Genomic DNA, 23,815 nt, shown 5'->3' with positions numbered 1-23,815 from the left:
TTGAGATCCTATGTTTTTCAGTTGCCAAAAGTCTGAAAGTGAAAAAAAAAAAAAGATTTGAAACTGTAAAAAATAAGATTTGAATCTGAAAAAAACAGGATCTCAAATATCAAAATATATGAAAGTGAAAAATGAAAATAATTTATTCAAAAGAATTGCAAGAGTGAATTATAATTATATTTAACCTGAATTTTTTTTGTACACTTGTTTTTATTTTTAATACATTGATGTATTTTTCAAAATTCAAGATCAAAACTTGAATTTTCAGTTTCAGATTTTATTTTTTTTAAAGTACAAAACATAAAAAAACAACAAAAAAAAGAAAAAAGAAAGAGATTTATAATGAAAAAATATTTGTCATCTTTTTTGCGGTGTTTAAAGAACCCAAACATGTACTCTCATCTACTGTATTTCTACATATATGAGGTTAAAAGAAAATAACTTGGCAACTCGTGTAACAGATTTTTTCTGATTTTTGTTGTTCAGACTTGACTTGAGGGGACGTTCACGTGAATTTTTCCAGTCGGGTATTCATTTTTCCCATTATTCCGAGACTAATGAAGGCACTGTAAGCTAACCCCTGAGAGCGGAACTGACGAGAGGCGGGTCTGTTTCACTGGGACCTACATTACAGTTACAACAGGATGTTTACAGCGGAAGCGGAAGACAGTATTGACTCGAGCCGCTTGAACATACATTTGGAAACAGAGCAAGCGTGTTTCTTTTCCATGTAGTTTAAACAACAATGTCAATAATTCACTCCTCTGGTTAATGTACGTGTATGAATGATGTTTGACGTTCATGACACGTGACAGGATGTTAGTCGGTTACAGCAGCAGCTCAGAGGAGGAGGGCAGCGAGGTTTGCTGTAAAGCAGCTGCTCCTAACAAAACCTGCCCTACAAAGAGCCAGGAGGAAGATGATGGTGACGACGGCTGCTCAGCGAGGAAGAAACCCAAAACTGACGAACAGGTTCCTAAAACAAGGTGTGTGTGTGTGTGTGTGTGTGTGTGTGTGTGTGTGTGTGTGTGTGTGTGTGTGTGTGTATAGTCGTGTGGTGGCTTTCTGTTGGGTGAGTAGGATAACATGATTCACCAAAGAGTATAAGAGGAAAGATTGTGACACACAAAACACAACCTCTCACTTTTTAATGCATGACCAAGATTCAGTGATGAACAAAGTATTTAGATCCTTTACTTAACTAAAACTAACAATACTACTGTGTACAAATACTCTGATACATGTGAAGTGCTGCGGTCAAATTATAAAAAGTAAATAGGAATAATACTTAAAAAGTAAAAGTATAAACGTGTTAGTATCAAAATGTACTTAAAGAAGTACTCAATACGCAGAATGGTCAATGTCACAATCATTATAAATACTATTATTATTGACTCATTAATGTTTATATAACTAATGTAGAGCCTGACCGATACCAGGGAGTTAAAATCCAAAATATCATAAGGGCACTGCTAAAATCTTTAGTAATTATAAAAAGCCATAAATAAAATAAAAATAGAATAGAAAAATAAAACAACTTATATACATAAAATGCTGCCTATTAAACAAACAGACAAACAAAAAAGTATTTTGCAGTATGATATAGGGCTGCAACTAATGATTATTTTCATTACTGATTTATATGTCAATTATTTTCTCGATTAATTGATTAGTTGTTTGGTCTATAAAATGAAAGAAAATGATGAAAAATGCTGATCACAGTTTCCTGTAGCCCAAGATGACATCCACAAATGTCATGTTTTTTCCATAACACAGAGATATTCAGTTTACTGTCAGAGAGGAGTAACCAGAACATATTGACATTTGAGAAGCTGAAATGAGAGAATTTTGACTTTTTTTTAAATTGCTCAAACCAATTAATTGATTACCAAAATAGTTAGTGATTAATTTAATGATTTGTAACTAGATCAATCAGTGCAGCTTTATTATATCATGTAAAAATATATTAGACAATAGCCGATAGAGACTGATATAACTGTTCATCTATCTGGTTTTACTTTAATGTTTAATGTTACAGCTGGTTAAGGTGGGGCTCATTTTAATTACTTAGTATATACTGCTGGGTAGTTTAATCTATAGTAATATATCATAAGTTATCAGTTAAATTTTATTTAGCAGTAATCTAAATCCTCAAATTACTAGCAACTAAAGATTTAAAATATATGTAGTGGAGTAAAAAAAATATCAAAATATAGTGGGGTGTAAGGAGAATGCAGCGTAACATGGAAATACTTAAGTAAAGTGCAAATACATCAAATATGTACTTATTAAATTTATATATTTCAATCTTTAAATGCACTTTATTAATGTCTGGTCATGCCAGAAGGCACCACCCCCCAACTGATAAAACAATTGAAACTAGGGATGCATGATAGCGGGGTATTGTGTGTCCTTAATTGTTTTAAGATAATTGTTTTACGGTAAATGTTAGACATGAGTTTTGAAACAATGCAGTTGTTGACTGCAGTAGGAAATCTGAGCACTCATAGTGGCCTGTGTTTCCAGCAGGTTGCCTCTTCCTGGTTGTCTGTTGGCCATGTTTCCAGAAGAAGTGGACCCACAGACTGAAGACAGCGCTCTGCACGGTGGACGCATCCGCTCCTTCAAACACGAGAGAGGCAACTGGGCCACTTATGTTTATCTGCCTTGTAAGGCCAACAAAAAATACTCACATCCTCAGGCGTGTTATCCAAGAAAAACTTATGATCCATTTTTTTTAACCAGATGCTTCACCTAATCTGGTTTCTTGTGTGTGTTTCTCCTCTCTGCATCAGACCATCCCGAGGAGGAGTTTGGGGAGTTATTGGAGGAGCTGCTCTCAGTGGCCAGGGCCCGTGGTGTGGTATTGACCCTGCAGGAGGAGTTCCACCTCAGCCTGTCTCAGACGGTGGTGCTGAGACACCACTGGATCCAACCCTTCACACAGAGCCTCAGGGCAGGCGTGCTGCACTGCAAGAGGTTTGCTAACTAAATACCCATGCATAGGATAATTCAAACTTTTTTAGATCTTGTATTTTCTTTTGATTTGTTAATTTATTTCAAATATATTTCCGGAATTTTATGCCTTTATTCAATTTGGACAGGACACCATTGTTAGCCACAGAATTTGCAAGTAATTTGCAAGGCATATACAGTATGTACACAAAGTAATTTGTAGGACAACACTTAATGCAAAAGATACTGAAAAATGGTTGTGCTGGTAAAATTCAAAATCACAAAATACAAGGCAAGGTCTTACATCAAAAAGAAAATAAAATAGTGGAGAGAAAGCAGTTTAGGGTTGGGTGATATGTTAAAGTTTTCTTACTGACCATCAGCAGGCAATTGGAAATATATACACTAAGTCCTCCCAAGTCTGAGCTGGGAGATGTGCATGAGCATGAACACTACATCCACTGAGCAAAATAAACTCAAAGTGTCAAGACATGAAATATTCTTACACCTATTCTCCTTATTAAACAGAAAAATAAAACTGTGCACCTTCTGAATTCAGCTTTCTCCAACCATAATGCGGTTATCATTGTATATAATAAATAATAACTATCTCATGGCAAAACTAGAGTACTAGTGACTTGCACTGAACTTGGAGGAAGAATACAAATATATTTGTAGAAATTACATGAGAAACTGATTATAATTTGATTCTCGTTGTGTTTCTTTTTGTCAGGTTTGTGTGCTCCGCGGGGAGACTGAGGGTCTACTGTAACGCTGAGAGAACGAGGTACAGTTAAGGTGTTCAGTTGCCTCTCTCATAGTCCAGATATAAGACTTGATCACCGGCCAAGGTGTTGTAAACTAAAAATACTCAGTGTGGCTTTTATAAAAAATTACAACGGATGGTGCGATGTTTTTAGGCTTTTTTTTTTGCAATGACACAATGTTTGTCTCCCGTCCATGGCAGTGTGTTGCTATCATGCCAGAAAAAAAAGAATCTGTATCATGTTATAACATGAAATGTTTGTGGCTATAACAAGATGTTTTTCAGGTTATAGTGAGGTATTTATTTCTAGGATTTTGCATGCTTTTTTGGAGATCGTTGTGGCCTGAAATGCATGATCTCCCTGCAGCTTTTCTAAAACATTGTGATGCATGCTACAGTGTTTTTAGGCCTTTTTTTTTTTTTTTGCAATGACCCAATGTTTGTCTCCAATACATTTTACAATGAAATTGCAGTGCCAAGAGAAAATTGCAAAAAAGACTTGATATTTTCTTTGTAGAATTCATTAAAAATCAAAAGCAACTTGTTGCAGGGACAATAAAACCACTCTGTTCTGAGTGTCTTCAGTAACCTTACCAAAAAGACTTACAAAATATGCCTTATTTTTAAATTAAGATGTGCACCTGGGAAATATTCCACAAGGAAGCCAAATCTTTTTAGAGCTCAAACAGTCAAAACAATATAAATACACTGATATGATTGGTAGAGTTCATGGGAAGCAACAATGATTGGTCAAATTTGAGGAAAAGTTGTGGAGTTTGGACATAAGATTAGATAAGATTCACCGTGATCTGTGAATTTGAATGAATTGTTGCATTTGCAGCATCAGAACGTCCTGGAGGGACGCCCAAAAGTTGACTTGACCGTCAAAAGCACATTGTCATTATTTGGCAGCTGGTAAAAGAATGAAAACTCAGTGAACTGTTGGACTTGTGGGCTTTCCTAATGCGTCTGTTTTAATTCACGTCACTTCCTGTATGTATGTCTCTCTCGTCCCCTGCAGGACGTTTCTGGGGATGGAAGTTTGTGCTGGGCGCGGTCAGTTGTTGGACCTGGTCCAAGCAGTGGACAAAACAATGACGGAGTTTAGCTTGGACACTTTCTATAAGGTCACTGGTCAACTCATTTGAACACACACACACACACATTGATTTTATATTTTGAAGTCTATAGCTGGACCAGTTTGTGTGTCTTAAATTTACATTTAATAGATTTAAAAAAATGCAAATAATTCACTCAGTGGTCAATTAGTCTGCTTACAGAGTTCAGTTTGTTGCTTTTCATACATGAAAACATGTGGAAAACAATTCTTAAACCACATTTTTCTTTTTTAATATAACTCCCATGATGCTTTGCCTTCTGGTAATATGTCTGCTTCTATCTGGCTTCCTGGCTTTGAAGAGTTGATGGCCAACTTTACTGTGATCACACAGAGTACAATTATTAGTCATATTCTTTCCTTTGCAGTTAACCCATCAGTGGGCAGCGTGTGGGCGAGATATCGTGGGTTGGGCTCGCTTTGGCCCCACTCCAGCATAGGGTCAGCTCGGTGCGCTGAAAGTGGTAATGGAAATGCAATTCAGCACAGTACAGTTTCGCTCGGCGCGGCCAAAAGCCCCAGTGGAGAAGGCTCTTTAGTGGAAGTACGTTGATGGGGCGATGTTGCAGCCATTGCAGCCTGTTTCATGGCTGCCAACTGAGCTGATATACTGGACCATTTCCAAAACCCCACAATATGAAAAAAATAGGGCCCAGGTTTAAAAGTAGCGGAATTACCCTTTAACGCAATGATTTTAATTTAAAGCTTGTAGCACACGTGTGTTTTCACATTAAAATATCTAGTGGTATTCAGCATAATTGTTAATCATTGTGTTGTCTTAAAAAAATGAACAAATCGTCCAAAAGAATCTGAAGTTGTGCACATCAACGTCTTCACTCCATAATGTTCCCTCTGATGTGTTCTACAGGATCCGTCATTCCACGTGAGTCTGGCCTGGTGTGTTGGAGACATGACGGAACAGATGAAGGAGTGCATTGAGGAGCTGCAGGTACTGGGACCTCTTGTGTCTGTCCATCCTAACTTTCAAGGCAGACATCATTGTGTGTTCATTTTTTATTTTAAATCATTGCGCCATACCCCAGTGTGTTTTGAGCTACACCTATACATTGACAGTTATTTGCAGCTATGTGAGTATCAACATTTATGCTGGCTGATTAGAAATATGCCAAAGATATGTGAGGTGTCTCCATCATATACTTTTTCCACCAGAGGGCACCAACATTTTATTAATTACCTGTAAAACACCTTCATTTAGGCCATCATTTTTTAACAACCAAATTAAAAGTATACATAGAGCAGTTGATTATTGTTTGCATGTGTAATGTCCTGAGGACCACTCTGACAGCAGCTGAGATAACATCAGGTACAGATGACTGAATTTACCAGCTGATTACTGTTTATATATCTCTGCTTTTTTTGACTGTTAAGAGTCTGGTTGATGATCATGAAGAAGGACCATTCCTGCTGAGGTTGGACTGCGTGGAGCTGCGATGCAGGACCGGAAACAAGACCTTCCGCTTCCCTCTGGAGCCCTAACGTTTGACATACGTATACCTCGACCACTGGACCTTTACTGCTGTGTCCTTCAGATTTAACAGACCTTTTCACAGCAGCCATTTTGACATGAAAAAGTAATGTCAGTATGTGTCACCAATGATACTAATTAAGGTTCCCTTACATTCTGGTCAAACAGACCCCAGTAACACCTGGTATTAAAAGGCATGATAAGACATGTTGTCCAGATAAGAAGATACATGGGTTCAGATCTTCGGTAGGAGTAAACTCACTCAGCACAACATGCTGGGATCCACGCACAGCTTAACATTGGTGAAGATTTTTAGGTAACATACAAAATATAGGGAGTTCACAGAGTGACAGGGTGCTGCTTTTGTGTGTGTTGACTCACTGGAAAGATCCAGCTCCTCTAAATCTAACGAGACCTTACCTGTGGTTACCCCTCTATTTCATATTAATATGGCTGCTGTGAAAAAGGTTATGAAGCTGTCGTCATCACTCAGCCATGGGTGATCCTCCTACAGATCAATGTTCACAAAGTTTTGGGGGAGATTTACTCAGTTGGTGATGGGATGATGATGTGTTGTGTTCTTTTAATGACTGCTGACAGATAAATATGTGGCAGACAATCAAGGCTCAATGGTAAAAAAAAAATAAGGGAAAGCATATATTTTATTTTTCTACATTGTTTTAATAGTTACATAAATAAAGTTGCTACTTGTTTTATACAGATATTTCTTTAGAGTGGTCTGACGCATGTGTGAGAAGTTGCACATATGAACGGGAGTTGTGGACTTAATCATCATACTGAAACCTCAGTGTGTGGTTCCAACACGCAGAAAAATCTTTCCACTTAAACACAGAGGACTGCCTCTAGTTAGTCACTACTTCATTCAGTTAAATGACTTGTAATGACTAAACAAATCTTACTCATATCTTCAGCTGTCCTTGAGCACAAAAATCAAATGTGTTTTGAACACAGTGTGAATGAAGAGCATACCAGAAGGATTTACCACAGAAAGAAAAGTCAATGGCTGAACGTAATCTTTTAAATATTTACTCTATAGAAGGCAACACATGTTTATGACACACATTTATGATAGCTGACAGCAGATATAAGTATAATATGATCTTGGTTTGGCCCAGAGAGGGCTCGATGGCACAGTACAATCACTCAGGTCTGAAACTCTGCACTCAGAATTTCTCAAGCCTGTCTAAACACAAAAAGGATAGAAGAAATAGGCAAACAGTCAAGAAAAGATCAGATTTATAACATAAAACAATAAAAGTCCCCTCCTTTATCCCTGTGGAAATGCAGCCAGTCTAGGCACCTGGTACAAGAGCAAATGTATTAATAACAATGAAAATTTACTATATTGGACATGGAAAGTGAAGAGAAAAAACTTACTTTTACATTATACATAAATGCTGAAACACTGATTCCAACAGGTGAATAACAGCACATCACTGTCATTTTGGCTGTGTCTTGATGCAACAAACAATCGGGAGCAGAATTTAAAATGCATTTAATTAGTATGAACTCTTCAAAAATGTGTTTGACAGCACTTTATTGACCTCGGAAACAGCAGTTTGACAGAATAAACACTTAAGGGTCTGCTTACTAAATTTTTATGATGCTTTCACCCACATTTCATGATCCTCATCAGCATCACGTGGCCTTATCATAGAAACGGGGTGTGAACTTTGGAAAGGACAACTCCAGAACTACTGAGCAAGCTGCACTGGTTGATGAAGACCATGAGATGCGGTTCAAAGACTTAAAAAAAAAAAGAAAAAATCTTTTTGTGTGTTTGTTTCACTTGCTTTTCTGGAGCTTTCAACTGCATCTCAAGGTCTTCATTAATAAGTAGAGCTCAATGAATGAACTCCTTTTCGATTAAGATCGATTAAGATGGCAAGATGCAGTTCAAAGCTCCTGGAAATGCTAGTAAGTAGACTTGGAGTTAAGATTTTTCCTATCTAACACTGTTAAAAAGGTTTTTGTTTGACCACTGACTGACCTCAACATGACAAAGATCATTTCCCAGGTGTATTTCCAGCCCCTCAGCACAGGACAAATTATGGACAACATAATAAAAACAAACAGCTTGGCAGCATGCAAGAAAAAAAGATCAACAAAAGAATCACTTGAAATCAAATGACAAAAAAATTAAACAAGCTGTTTTGTTAAAACTCTGCTTAGTCATTTGAACATATAGCGAGCATTAGAACACATGACCTGTCGCACCGAGAAAGTTTCGAATGCAGCATGTGCTTTACCATGTAGTCAAACATTAGAGTCAAAATGAGTTCACAAATCTCCTTCACAACATTAATAAAAAGATCAGACTTTAATTAGGAATGCCCCGATCACGTTTTTCTGCCGCCGATCCTGACTGCTAATCATCTAAAAGCCATACTGCCTAAATATGCCTGATGCGATGTTTTTTTGTTTTGGTTATAGCAGCTGGTATAGCAGTGTCACAGAACAGTTTGGGATTCAGCCAAACCAGTGTGGAAATACTGAGTTTTAGATGCCACAAGTCACTCAGCTGCTGCCAAGAGGAAGGTAATAATAACAGCCTGTGAATGAGTGGAGTTTCGGTGACAGTGATTTTTTCACAGACTGCGAATTTTTCACAATAAGAGCCTTGTTCACATGGAGGCAACACAAGGCAACACCAGGTGAGTGATTTATATACAAATCAGTTTAAAGATCCCCTCCAGACATGTATTAAGACATATACAAATTTTCTGCTTGGGACAATGGGCCTCAGGCAAGAAATGCTCGTACAAATGGATTTGTTCTGAAGTGGTGTGTACGAGTGATTTAAGAGAACTTGTGACATTCATCAAGTTTCTCATATTTTGAATTTTCTTTCAGATTCGAGCACAATTTCCGAGTGGTCCAGACCTGTCACAGAGTCATGTCCAGTCAGTCTGCTGGTATCCAAACTGAAGTTTTTCACTAATGACTGTATATTTCATTAGTTTGAAGCCATTTTGAGCTTGAAAAATAAATTACACTTCATAATCACATCCACATTATCCTGATTGACTACATATCAGATAATAAATTCACATATAAAGCCTCTCTTCATTCATCCAATGATTTATTGTTACCTGCTGTCAGGTGTATTGGCTGTATATCTACACATTTTATTAAATGTCTGTTCAGGTGAACGTCCTCATTTATTCGGTCCTCTGTCTCCGTGATGTAAACTTCCCTTTAACCCTCTCCTCTCGCTGCAGTCATCGATCGCCCCTTACTGTGGCGAGTCGTTTTTTTTTTTCTCTTAAGTCATTTTCATATTGAGACATTTTTTTTCTTTGTTTCAGTGACAGTCTGACCCTCCATTAACACGGCATTAACAGCACTTACTCTTCCCATTTTTTTGCTTTAGCAGCTCTTTTGATTCCACTGCTGATGCTGATAAAATAACAGATTTTCCTTTGTGGATCTCTGAAAGCAGAACATCAACTCCTTTTTTCTCTGTGATCCTTATTTCTGTGAATGGACACTTCCTGACATATGGAGCGGGAAGCGCAGCCAAATATGGTATTATTAGGGGATTAATTATGCAAATGATCTCTGGCACATGCAGTCAAATACAGACATGTGGATCATTTACACAGTAATCTCAAGTTATGTTGAATCTGATGTTGCATGTTCGTACGAGCCCTTCGTATGAAATTTAAGACAAGAATATGAAAATGTCTTTGCATGAGGCCCATTGTTTGTCTGATATGTTTTTTCAGCAAAAAAAGTATGATTTCCACATTAAAATCCTTAAAGAGGCTTGTACTCCTTCCTCCTCATAAGAAATTTGAGAATATGCAATTTGTTGCTAAATTGCTTAAGTTTTCCTGATGGAGTCCATTCTCAGTGTTTGTGACCTGACGGCTTTAAGTTTCTACCAAGATTGGCCTCCAAACTACTTGTGATGTCACAAATCATGGTCTTAGGTCCGCCCCTTAAAATCAGATTTTTCTACGAGCACAGAGAAACTTTCCACTTTGAGCAGATGAATGTGGAAACAGCGTTCTAATGTCAAACTGTGCACATAACGTCATTCTGCACAGTGACGTTCAAACATTCAACTGCAGGGACAACAAGAAAAGCATATTTTGGTGTGTTAGGTTAGTTAGCCTAGCCAAAAAAGTTTTTTGTGGCATTGACTGTTTTTTGTGATCACTGACTAGAAAGCATTAATCCTGATCTCCTGTTTGTGCATTCCTGCTGAATATCGGCCAATAACGATCTGCGACCGATCAATCTGGGCATCCCTAATTTTTATTAATAACTTAGAAAGTGGCACATACAGTAGATCCCTGGTTTTTTGACTTGTACACACGCACATTCTTAATCATACTAACATGAATTTTCATAGGTAAAATCTTGGGTTCTTTGAAAGCTAAGACCGATATAAAAGTCTTTGTGTTTAGGCTTACTCTACAGTAAACAACCTGACATTAACATAAGTCATATGATTACAGCTATAAAATTAATTTTAAAACTTTGATCCTGCAGTTGTACTACAAAAATTCAATACTTTCTCTTCATGTGGCGTGTACAGAGCAATATTTTGGCAGTCAATGTTCAGAGAGACAGGTGTCTGTCCTTCGTATGGCTGTTTGTGTGTGTGTGTGTAGAGTTTAAATATTCCTGATGCCAGTCCGTCACTTCCTGCCATCACGGCGAGAACAGCACAGTCTTGATGTAAGCCACAGTCGTGAAGTTCAGCAACATGTTCACATGCTCGTTCCCGGGGAGCTCTTTTAACATCACGGGCTGTTCCTGCTTTCCTACCCACCGCTTGCACTGCATGGCGCTCTGCAGGTTCACAGTTCCGTCCCCATCGCCGTAAAGCACGGTGGGCTCCACATCAGGGAACTTGTCGGAGTACTGGAAGGCCTCCGAGGTGGGGATGCCGCTGCCGTACAAGCAGTGGACCGCCACGCCGGGGGGCGTGAGGTCAACCACCAATGGCTCCGTGTCCTGACGCATCAGCCATCCGTCCTCAAAGCCGATGTCTGAGTAGAGGCGCTTGTAGTCCTGCACAGTGTAGTTGGTAGTGGGTGTCTGAACCAAGACCTGTGGTGGATGGGTGGAAAAAAACAACTTCGAATTGTTGATTTGGTTACTTACTGATACAGGGATAGACACTAATATTTTTAAGCATCGCAAACCCCTAAATTTGGTGGCCAAAATACACTTTTGGTGGCCCACATACATATATAAACATATGTAAAAAAAAAATGCAGAAAAGGCAAAATAACCCAGCTGTCTTTAACAGTGACACTTGTGTTGCCTGCTTTTCCCATGAATTTCCCAGAATCAGAGCCACCTACATGAAATACTGGGTGGCAGTGATGCTGGCTGAAGCCGACGAACTTACACTTTTTGGCGTCTTCTGCTCCTTTATCGCTTGGTTATAGACCACTTTTGACTATACTATTACATGGTTAAATAAATTGTATTGTGTATCCATGTTGCCTTGGGGAGCAGATACTACTTCCTTCTGCTCAACGTCTGACAACTTGAATTAATAATAATAATAATAATGATAATATTTCCAGATGACCGATGATATCCCACCCGTTCTGCCATTTTTCTCAGTCGCTTCTAGTTTGTGGCACCTGTGCGTAAGACTGGTGCAATAACTGTGCTTTTATAGCACAGGAATCTGCATGCACACCGGACGGCACATTAATAATTTTTCTTTGCTTATGTTTTCATGATCGTGAGAACCCAAAACCCAGCCCTACAGTGCAGTATATGCGGGACTGAATCAACAACTGTTCAACAGGTTTACCTTTTCTTCAGTTTAAAGCTGCATTCATTCATTTTTGGCCACTTTGGGGCGGTGCTACCTTTATAAAATTGTTCTGGCAAACATATAATCAAACAGCCTCCTGTCTACAACCACAGAGCGACATTAGTATTCATTCTGAGCAAGGTTTTTGTCCACTCGACACATGCAAGTACAGTATACAATAATTTTCTTTTAGCTCAGTTTTTGTCTCCACCAAATCCTGAGGGAAATATCTAGCTCTTTAGCTGATAAATGCTCCAGTTGGTTTGCATACGGTGGATTTATCAGAGCTTTTCTACTGAAAAAACCTGCATGCTGTTGCAGCCTGAAACAAGGCTGATGAAAGCTGACTTTGCTGCTTGGAAAAAACAAAAAATAAGCAAAAACTCTAGGGTAGGGTCAAGGAGCCCAGGGTAGCTACAGAGTTGAGTGATGATTATCTGTGGGCTTGTTACTACCAATTCATATAGTAAAATAGTAATTAGTACAACTTTAAAGGTACTGTGTGTACGATTAAATGACACCTAGCAAAGAACGCCTCCCTCTGCCTTTTCAAGTGTGTAGGAGAACCTACGGTGGCTGCGAAAAGCCATATCTAGAGCCAGTGACTGGTTTGTCCATTCTGGGCTACTGTAGAAACATGGCAATGCAACACAGCAGCCTCCATGGACCCCCTCCCTCTATAGATGCAAAAGGCAACCAAAACACAACTCTTCTTATTTTCTGGTGATTATGCAAGAATATTATACTCCAATTCTGCCATATTCTGCCAATAAATACTTGTAAATCTTACACATTGGACCTTTAAGGCTAAATTTTCATTTCAAAGTAGCCACTGTTGTCAGATACTGAAAGCTCAGAAAGCCAAGAGAGGTGGCCAAATAAAAGGAGACGAAGACTGAGTATGACAAATAAAGACAGGTAAACACAAACAAGATGAAATTTTTTCAAATGTGAATGCCTGTCTACAGAGATATGGAAAAGCAAGCACACACACATACACACACACACAGACCTGATCTTTGGGCCAGGTGTGTGCGTAGGGGAGCAGCCAGGAGGTGGAGACAGCAGAACGTTGCTGGCAGCGAATCTTCAGCGGGCTGATCACTGGGATGCGGTTGTTATCACCTGCAGGCACAGACAAGAAGCCAGTGATGGAGAACTGAAAGTGAGAGAAGAATTTCCAGCCACAGACCCAAAACCAAAAAGGGGTTTCAGTACGTGACTTTGACTGCTCTGAGGCTGTCAAAATTAGATTTGCAAGTTAACAACACAACACAGTTTATACAAAAGTTTGTATAAATTGTATATCTGTATAAAAAGACAAATTTCAGCATTGATATCTAGGTAACTAAACATTTTTAGCTTTGATATCTGGGTTCTAGATGATGTGTAGCATCAATGTTTTAGCATTGATGTCTAACCACTTTTTATTGCACTGCAATAGAGTCTTGTTTTGCACAATACTGTTTAATCCAAAGTGTGTCAGGGTTACAGGTAGAGTTGGGCAGGGAAACATTTACCAGCATACAGGATCTGATGCAACTGTCCTTTATGCAAAGTGGTCTGAGCAGTAATGAAGTAATCACGAGAGGAACAAAGGGTGTATGAGAGCAGTTACTGCCTGAATGGGGATATTGGTTGTTCCCATCACATCATACAAAACTGCACTCTTCAACTTCCTGTAATGATGCTTTAAATATTCAAAGACTTTACATCCCAGTCAAGATATAACATGACATCATTAAACTGCACACACTTACATTTTTTTAGGTTAAAAAAGCATATTTGATGTAAGACCATTCACTCACAGCTGGTTAAAAACAACTGTTGGATTTTGCACTCTTTGGTTTCGTTTCCCCACACTGACTTTTATTTTGACAAATATAACCAAAGTACGGTTCCCAAGTAGACAGGATGGAAAATCCTGGGCTTGTTTAAGCCTCGGGCCTGCCTTCCCAGAATGCAGCTTTTATGATGCAGTAGTGTCTAAATACTGTAATAGGTTGATTTGAAAGAGCTAATGACAGTCAAAATTTAAAACGCAGTCCGGTGTTGGGATGGGGATTTTGGTAGATGGGGGAGGAAGCTCAGGGCCAGTCATGGATTTGAGATGTTTTACCTTTTCTTTCCTTAATTATTTATTATGTATGTATTTATTTTAGATGCAAGGAGTATATTTCTCCTGTGTTTTTGTATTATGCTTGTCTGTATGGAAATGAAGCTTAGCAATACCATGTTCTGTAACCTTTACAATCAGACTTCACAATAAAAAAATATTTGAAACATGTGACAGTCACATCTCGACCTTAGTAGCTGTAAATATTTAGGTGTAAACACCCAAAGTACCACTTACAATATTTTATGGTGGTATATATTCAGTCATAAACTCTTCTGTAAAACAGGAAGTTTAGCGAATTTTTTATTTAAGGAAATGTAGGTGTTAATTCCACTAGCTTCACTTCTCGTTTTCATTCTAGACTCGAAAAGTAGTTCTGTCTGGTCTTCATGACCTTTACATTTAGTATTTTTTCCTGTATATGTGATGTTAAGTTACCTTAAACAAGTGTAACATGTGTGCTTGTGCGTGGCAGTGTTGTCGTGCGGTTTGCACTGCTGGAGTGTACTGCTGAGTCCACGATGGCTGGCTTGGAACATTTTGTGGCTCCGTTCATGGTGGTTCAGAGGCTCACAAAACATTTATTTATCTTTTCCAGCTGTATTTTGGGTTATTTCTTTGTTTTATGAGAAATCTTCCTGTTGTGTTCGGAGAGAGCAGTTCTTGACTAATGCAAAGTGTAATGCAGGGTTAAACCCACTACATAAGCTAAACACTAAATCTGTGTCTGTAGAACTGCTTGCGTCTTTTACCAGATGTGAGCACGCGGAGGGTCTTGGCCACCCCCGCCCACGGTGGTCCCAGAGAGACGAAAGCTTTGATGTATCTGTCCTTCCAGGCCTGCGGCTGCTGGTTGAGGAAGTACAAGGTGTACATGTTGCCCATGCTGTGAGCGATGAGCACCACGGGCCCGCCGGACTTATTCGCCATCTCTTCAATCATCTGCTGCAGCTTCAGGAAATACTCTTTATTTTCATCTGACGGAGGGGAGAAGAACAACGGAGAGGGTGATTAAACAAAGTTCCCCCCCACTCGCTCTGCTGTGAAAGTACCTTCCAGTATTAGCTAAACCAGCTGAAAGAATGTGGCCTGATGGGTAAAAATTCCCTGGATTTTACACCCCATTTAATCTGACTTCACTGCTGAGAATACCTCTGTCAAAATAAAAGCCCAAAAATTCCATGAGTGGCAGGAACACTGTTTTCCATGTGTTGTTCATTCTTAGGGCTGCAAACCATTTAAAGGGATAGTTCACCCAAAAATAAGTCCACGAAACATGCCAAAAAAAACCCAAAACATAAAATGCCTCCATACTGCTCGTCTGGTGTAATCCTGTTTGGGAGATTCTGCGGAGCTGTTTTCCTGTGAAACTCCAGCAGTGTTTTGTGGACTAAAAACATGCCTTCTAAATGACTACCTTTAAATTCCTTAAATGCTGAATTAAACAAAGACATGCAGTGCACGGCTGCAATGCTTCATTCATGTGTGTGTCATAGGTTGTAAATGTGCCAGTTGGTTCAACAGCCAAACCACAGACCGGTTCTCCAAATACCTGCTTTTGTGCTTTATCTGAGCAGCAACATGAGACAGTTTTGTATGTTTTAGTTGGATCAACTCATGAAACAAGATGAGTGTATTTTAGGTTTCATAGGTGAGGATTCATCACTCATGAGTTAAAATCAAGATTCAAAGGATAACTGCAAGTCGTTCTGGTTGAAGACCACAGAGCAGGTTTAACAAACTCTGAGCCTAACCCTGAACTCTGAGTTGATGAACCCTCAGATGTTAAACTCTGCTAATCAGAGTACTCTGACTATGTTCAGTCTGAGTTGAGCTTGTGCATTGTGAATGAAAAAACTCCTCATCAATGGAGCTCTGATAGCATGATTCACCCTGGAGCCTCCATTAATCCAGTGGACATACAAATTTTAATGTATGTCTACACATCAGACCTGCACATAGGAGTACTTCAACAAAATGTCAGGCCACGCCTCCTTTTGAGCGAGATAAAAACTGGAAAATCCCATACATAACAATGCAGTTTTACATGTTTTTGAATTTAAAATTTTGCCAAGTTTGTATGAATTCAGGTCGAGTTAAACAAATCTTTTATTTTGGAAATGGAAGTGACTCATCTCAAACAAACAATGGCTCCTGAAGAGGGAATCATAGACACTGTGAGAGTATCAGTTCTATCAGAACTGGAGAGTATTTGTTCATTGAAAGAGGAACAAGGAACGGCACTGAAAGCTTTTCTCAATGGAAAAGATGTTTTTGCTCTTCTCCCAACCGGCTTCTGCAAGAGTTTGGTCCGACTGTTTGAAGTTAGCCCGTGTTTGACGTGATAGACAGATGGCTCATCTAATCACCTGCCAAGTGTTTTTGAAAGTGCCTGCCCTTTTCCAAGCTGTTTCTAAGGACGACTTCTAAGACGGTTCTATATAACAAAGCATCTAGCGTATCACCAGTGTAGAGGGATTTCCATATGTTTTCAGGTGTGTTCATTTGGACAAGGAAAACCTGAAACAGTGCCAGAAAGTTCATCTTTTTGTTTTTTAAAAATACTTGTGCCTGTGTGGACTAGGCCTAAGTTACCTCTCTTTCTGGAACTGAAAACCCAGACTTCTCGGAGTTAATAAACTAAGATTTTTAAGTAAAACAGCTTTCTGGAATCCAGTCCTGGTTTTGAATGTGTGGGTGTGCATGGCTACTTACTGGGGGCTTTCCTCCAATCATAGGGAGCTCCTCTGACATCATCATCTCTTGTGTAGCCCCACTCCACCAGCGCCTGCACTATAGTGAAGAAATACATGCCTAGGAGAACAAACATGCACAAATACAAGAGAAGGAGAAAATAAAGCGTCATAACTTAGATCACCTCTCACTCAGAACAGTGACAAAAGTAAGAATCTGATTCTTGTTTCTCTTTGTGAGAAAGTTCATTTAGACCTGAGAGACGGAATATTTTTGGAATCTGAGGACATTTCTCATTTCTTTAACGAACCTAGTTAGGTTTTGAACCTTGAACTCACCCACGCTACGTTTGCTGGGGTCCAGATACTCCAATGAATATGTCTGTCCGAACCCCGGGACACGGATGTCCACACCGGGCGGGGACGAGGTGGAGTGTGTGGTTCTGTTGTAGATCAGCCTGCACACACACACACACACACGCAAATTGGCACAACGAAAATTTGATCAGTGTCACTTCTGCTTCTGTGGTCAACTTCACACGCTCATGAGTACATCTTACTACAAGGAAACGGTCATGCTTCTCATTTTAATTCACCGCTGCCCTACCAGGGTGTTAAGTATGTGTGACAAAACCTCCCTAAGTGTGTGTTTTAAAAGTCCCACGTCGGGCCAGGCAGCAGCAAACATTCGAACGTTTAGATTTTCTGAAAGCTACAGATCTAGGATTGCTCAATAAGTTGAGCATCATTTTTGATGAGATAAGACTTTACTGTCACTGTACAAGTACAATGAAATTCCATTTGAAGATGAACAAATATATGTTAATGTTAAAAAGAAATGGGAAAATGAACTTTGATGTAATTTATCTTCAGCTGATTGGGAACAAATGCGCAAAAATATACACGAAAGAACTAACTCAAGCTACTGGACAGAATATTTATGGAAGGTTTTAATTCGACACCAAAAATTCAAAGTGAGTATAAAGAAAATTAAACTCTGAGCAAATGGTTAGTTAATTAGTGAGCACTGATGTGCATCCCTAGGATAAAGGTACAGAACTGTGTTCATTTTAGAACTGTAGCGATTAATCAGTGATTAAATTAGCTGGCAACTATATATACTAATATTTTTTTAAGATAAAAAGTCTTTGATTCCAGCTTCTCTAGTGTGAATATGTTTGGGTTGTGGGGAAAGCAAGACATTTTTCACCATTTTGTGACATTTTAAAACCAGGAGTGGAAGTAACTAATTACAAATACTCAAGTTACTCTAATTAAGTAGTTTTTTGGGGGGTACTTGTACTTTTATCAGTAGATTTTCAAATCTGTACTTTTACTTGTACTTAAGTATTCATTACACAATATAATCTACTTAGTTACTTTCAAAATCATGATAGAGTACTGAGTACAAGTTGAACTGATTTCCAAATCTTTCACCTGCATTTTTGTAGCTAATAAGACTATCTGATTTCAAACAGACCAATGAAAACCAGGACATATGGACGAAAAACTAAACACAGCAGCAGCACAGGTTTGGAGTAAGAATGATTAATCGATTAATCGGCATTGAGAATTTAACCAATTAAACCTGACCATGAATATTTAACCTACAGTCTAGAAATGGCAGTAATGGTACATTATCTGCACCTCATTTATCTGGCAGTGACATTTGTTGAAAAAGGAAACTAAAACTTAAAGTGAGGGAAAAAAAAATCACAAAAAAAAAAACAAAATTGGAAAAAAGTTACCGTAAAAGACAATGTGAAAAAAGTTTTAAAAAACACGTGTTTTGCATCTTAAACATTATTAATGATTATTCGATTGTTACCATTTTCAACTACTGGTTAAGGAAAATGTTAATTTGGAGAAACAGAAAAAATTTTGACTGAATGTCTGCTATTGATAATGTATTAAACATCAACTGTTAGAAATTAACTATTACTCTGAGTAGTTTTTAAGATGAGTACTTTGTACTTTTACTTGTAACTGAGTAATGTAACAGTACTTACTTGATTATAGATTTTCAGTACTCTTCCCACCACTGTTTAAAACAAACAACTACTAATCGATTGATCAAGAAAATAATCAACCAATTAATTGACTGTGAAAATAATCATTAGTTGCAGCCATGGTTAATTTAATTGCAACCTTGCTAATGTCAGCTACCTGATAAGTTTTTCATTAGAAAAAGTTTGTTTCTTACTATTTTCTTGTTGTTCGTTAGCCAACATGAATATCTTCAGTATGATTCCAAGTAGTACAAGTATATTTAACCCTGATGCAACAATAGTTTTTTGCTTGTTTTTTACTAATATTAGTTTTTTACTATCATGCTACTGCCATCACAGTAACACAACAGTAAGTCAACAACATAATAGTAAAAACAGCATCTCAAATAAGCTTTTTTCATTAAACACAGTGTTATTATTAATGATTAATATGCTAAAAATGTTTTCTTCTACTGTAGTCTATATGCACTACAGTTTATTAATTTTTATTTCATTTTTTTTTATTAATTTTTGATTTTCTTCTTTATTTTACCCCAGAATGAGCTACTTATAATAATTACACAAATTGCCCAACATGCAACTATTTGCAACCAAGTTGTATTTTATCCACATTTCAATCATAAAAGTTCATGGAAAAAACCCTATCACTGGGTCCAAGAACTTTCCAACAGATTAATGACGATGTGGCTTCACTATCTTCTTCTGCAGCTACAGGACTGATTTATTAAAACACAGGTAAGAGGAAAATGTGTTTTGTTTTTTTCTTTTATTTTGGGGTGAACTGTCCCTTTAAATTCACTATTGTGGCTCATTCATTCTGCATTCTACAATAAAAATGTGCTCTTTGTAGCCACAACGCCATACCAGCAAGTCGTGTAAGTCTAATCATGTGATCAGCCAATTATATGAGTGCTGATCATTGTCTGCACTCAGCTCATGTTGCCTTTATTTCAAAATAAGAGTCTTCTGTTTGTCAAGATAACAAGGATGCTCCAAGATTAGCAAATCACTTCTGTAACTGCAGAGGAAGTTAGTGAAGACACATATTCGGTTGCATCACGGCAAAATTCTCATTTTAAATATTGCAGATTACAGTTTTCATGTCTAGATGAATAAACAATAATATAAACTAATAACTTTTTTCTGGGAGTTACAGGATTTAAAGGAACAAGCAGATAACATGACAAGTAGAATGCTAAAATAAAGACTCAGTATCTGACATGAAAGTCTGTTTTAGTTGATTGCTGATGGAGACATTAAAGGAATGCTATCTCCCCCTTTGTTTCCTTCCATACCATGCTGATGAAAGGAGGGCTCAAAGGTCAGTTTATCCAGTGTAGGTTGATTAACAGTTCACAGAAAATCAACAAGGTCGTCGAACCCACATACCCCGCTCCCTTATCCTATTGACACGACTCCCAGTTTTGGAATTTGCACCAAAGCATGTTTTCACAAAAATTAAAAAAAAAAACAAAACATCAAAAGCAAAATAGTTACCAACCGATGGGGCTGGTTACTACAGACACCTACCACACTAATCACCACGTGATAATAGTCAAAATACATTATGTGCATTTGGTGAGGCAGTTTAACTGACAAACAGCTGTACTGATGAAGGAGCCAGACGAACAGAGAAACATCTGTCATACCTGATGTTGTCTATCCAGCAGTCGATGGCTACAGGCACCAGCAGCTCCAGGTTGAGCCACAGAGTGAAGAAGGAGTCGGTCTTCTTATAGCAGATGTAATGGACCACGCTGGGTTTATCCAGCTTCGCCTCCAACTGGTTTCCAAGGTCGCCCGGAACTGCAACGAGCCACATTAGTAATGAGTCACACATCTGCAACATCACTGTCACTGTGAGATTGTCTGAAATGACATACATGTGCTTATGACTATTAACGTGGGTACAGATTAGAACACAACAGAGCCTCACCGATACTGGATTTTTGGGGTCAATGCAGTTGGCCCTACTGTTTATACAGCAGTCATTCCCAAAGACTGGATCAGGACCCACAGGTGGGTCACAGGAGATTTTATTTTGGTCCCAAAATAAATAAAACACTTTGAAGTAATTTCTGCAAATTTAAAATTTATATCTGCAGTACATTTTTTAATAAACCATTTAAAATTTGCCAATTATTTTACTGGTAAGGGGAAAAACATGAACCTGTTAATTCTGCCTAATTGTCCTTATTTTGTCTCATTTATGGAGTAAGCTAAAATGTCCTATGAGATTAAATAAAAACAACATGATGTCCTGTTCGCTCAACCTAAATAATGTATATCCTTATTTCTAAAGTACAACATGAGTACACATTTTTAACATAGTGTCAATGTGTTGTAAGGTGATGTAGAAACAGCAGTAAAAACAGTCAGAAAAGCTCATTTATGCACAAATGAACTCTTCCTAGAATTTAATGATAAGGCTTATTGTGTCATTATTGCTTTGGTTTGTCATTTTTAAAAAGTGGGTCCCCAGGAAAAAAGAGAGAGTAGAGAGAGAGTATAGACTATGTACATAAACACACATTTTTGCAATTATCCCTCTAATGTGTTTAAAAAAAAAACTTCAATCAAATATATGTAATATAAAATATTTTACAGTCTAACAATAAACTACGGCTGCAACAATTAATCGATTATTAAATTAACTGCTGACTATTTTGAAAATTAATTAATCAGCTTTTTTAAAGAACAAAAGTGAAAACTGATTCCAGCTTCTTAAATGTGAATATTTTCTGGTTTCTTTACTCCTTCAGGACAGTAAAATGAGTATCTTTGTGTTGAGGACACAACACAACATTTGAGGACGTCGTCTTGGGCTTTGGGAAACACCGATCAACATTTTTCACCTTTTTCTGACATTTTATCAACCAAACAACTATTGAGTAATTAATCAAGAAAATAATAGGTCGATTAATCAACAATGAAAATATACAGTAAAATTATCATCAGGACACTGAAACAGTAAACTTTTACTGTTTTTTAAAAATTATAATAACTAGAAATATATTTTGAAAAAATGCAAATAAAACAAAACATTTATAAAATAAATACACATTTGAATTAAGAGAAGGGATGGCATATACATTAATGTTGATATAGGGCCAATAATATCAGTCTGCTGGTTTATCTTTTGGGCTCTACAATACAGGTTTCTGTCTGTATCTGTAATACACTACTGTTTAACCACAAGCACATACAAACAGCCGTGGAGGTCACTGTGGGTCAAGCTGTTATACAGACCCTTATCACACACATGAAGTCAGGCTGAGGCTGTGGTTCTAACTTGGCCAAACACAGATAAGATTCCTCAAAACCCAAGACCCTTTCAATGATGGAGTGGAAGAAGAAGAATTAAACAGGCAGTATGTGTTGTGTTCGAGCCGTCAACCTGGATTAGAAATTACATTTTAGAGCCTATAAAATTACACTTTTTATTGTAGGACTGAACAGTAGAAGAGTCTCGAACAGGATTTCCTCAGTATCCTGAGAACTTAATAGGTTGCAGTCATCTGTTCCAAGTCAGTCATATGATCTCATGACTGCAGACTCAGACTGTAAACAATCAAACTTAAACACACACACACGATCTCGTTGAACAGAATAACTTGCAACATGTTTGCAGACAAAATGTTTACTAAACATGTCACAATGAGCGTTGTAATAAGTGTTTTTTTCCCGATTATCCTCATTACAGGGTTTCATTTCTTCGATAATGTCCCCAGCCAAACCACGTTCACAAATACAGCAATGTAAAGGCGTCTTCCTTTACAGCGACATTAGATCCCCAACAAACGATGACTAAACACATTTTCGGAATCTCTGGGATTGTGTTTTCAATACAGCGCCGACCAAATACTCAAAATTACATTTCTACAAATACAAAATGCGACGTAGACCCTGGTAACCTGGACCGCTTTCTACGACAAATCGCCCGGTGTTTTGGTGGAAGACTCGCAGGCCAAACATGTACAAAAGTTGAAAATAAATTGTTGTAAGCACAAAACTGGATAAATATGAGCAGGCCGAATTTAAGAATTGACAAAAACCTACTTGAAAAGTTTTGAATCGTGCTGTAAGCTTTGCACAACATTTGCGACAAGCAAAAAGAGGAAAAAAATACTCTATTTTAAATGGAGTTCGGCCTGTCTTGACAATCGCCCAGCATCGCTAGCTGTTGATGAGCTGGCTAAGTTGCGCAATTATTTGGCAACATCTCTAAAGATGAAAAACACTAGTTTCACTGTAAAACACTAGAGAAAACACTTACTGAGGACCACGGGAGGTCTTGGGGGCTGACAAGACTTGTCTCCAGGACATTTCTCTAACGGTCTCCCGCTGCTCCGAGCCGACAACAGCAACAATAACAAACCGACTTGGAGCAGCGAAGAGAAGGCGGTTATCCGGTGCCAAGCCGCCATGGCTCCTGATGTCTCATAGCCGGGCGGTCATGGTGCCTCCTCGGTGTCTTTAGACTCTGCGGTGGAGTGTTTCTGGTTTGATGTCAAAGCCCTGTGATACGATTATCGCAATGTAAAGACTGACGATGATCAGTGAACAAGAAGGTGTTAATCACGAGGTCCAGATTACAGAGCAATCTAACCGGCATCGCAATTTCAGCAATCAAGTCAAAAGTAATCGAGCGCAGATGTAATCGGTCAGACGCCAAGCGAAACTTCACTGATTATTACTATTTCACTATTTCTCACAAATAACTTACATGTACAAAGCTTGCACAAAAGGGAGCACAGGAAAATTAAAAACATATAAAAGAAAATACAAAGAAAAACCGAAATACATTTTAACGCTAAGGGGATGACTACAAAGAAGTTAAATACGTTAAAAACATCTTAAATCT

At 38.1% G+C, this 23,815-nt stretch overlaps 2 protein-coding genes across 3 annotated transcripts; one reads left to right on the top strand and one right to left on the bottom strand.

The window, feature by feature from the left end:
• Positions 1-649: 649 nt before the first annotated feature.
• Positions 650-7,046, top strand: usb1 (U6 snRNA biogenesis 1). Of its 2 annotated transcripts, none has more exons than XM_084734874.1 (7): positions 650-986; positions 2,530-2,669; positions 2,796-2,979; positions 3,689-3,742; positions 4,743-4,848; positions 5,707-5,787; positions 6,228-7,046. In XM_084734874.1, exons 1-7 carry the CDS (start codon positions 802-804, stop codon positions 6,333-6,335), a joined length of 858 nt encoding a protein of 285 aa, XP_084591000.1. In that variant the 5' UTR covers positions 650-801; the 3' UTR covers positions 6,336-7,046. The 2 variants fall into 2 exon arrangements, with proteins under 2 accessions (XP_084591000.1, XP_084590998.1); XM_084734872.1 differs by having other exon boundaries at positions 2,527-2,669.
• A 3,544-nt stretch (positions 7,047-10,590) lies between these two features.
• Positions 10,591-23,589, bottom strand: pla2g15 (phospholipase A2, group XV). Its single transcript, XM_084734576.1, has 7 exons — positions 23,228-23,589; positions 20,601-20,757; positions 17,282-17,400; positions 16,965-17,063; positions 15,002-15,226; positions 13,146-13,258; positions 10,591-11,409 (listed from the first exon to the last, which is right to left on the bottom strand). Exons 1-7 carry the CDS (start codon positions 23,376-23,378, stop codon positions 11,008-11,010), a joined length of 1,266 nt encoding a protein of 421 aa, XP_084590702.1. The 5' UTR covers positions 23,379-23,589; the 3' UTR covers positions 10,591-11,007.
• Between the last annotated feature and the right edge of the window lie 226 nt (positions 23,590-23,815).

Source organism: Lutjanus erythropterus, chromosome 13, assembly GCF_056507025.1.
Source record: "Lutjanus erythropterus isolate fLutEry1 chromosome 13, fLutEry1.hap2, whole genome shotgun sequence".
NCBI lineage: Eukaryota > Metazoa > Chordata > Actinopteri > Lutjaniformes > Lutjanidae > Lutjanus > Lutjanus erythropterus.
The sequence above is the reverse complement of the archived record's forward strand: the minus strand, read 5'-3'. Positions and strand labels throughout refer to the sequence as shown.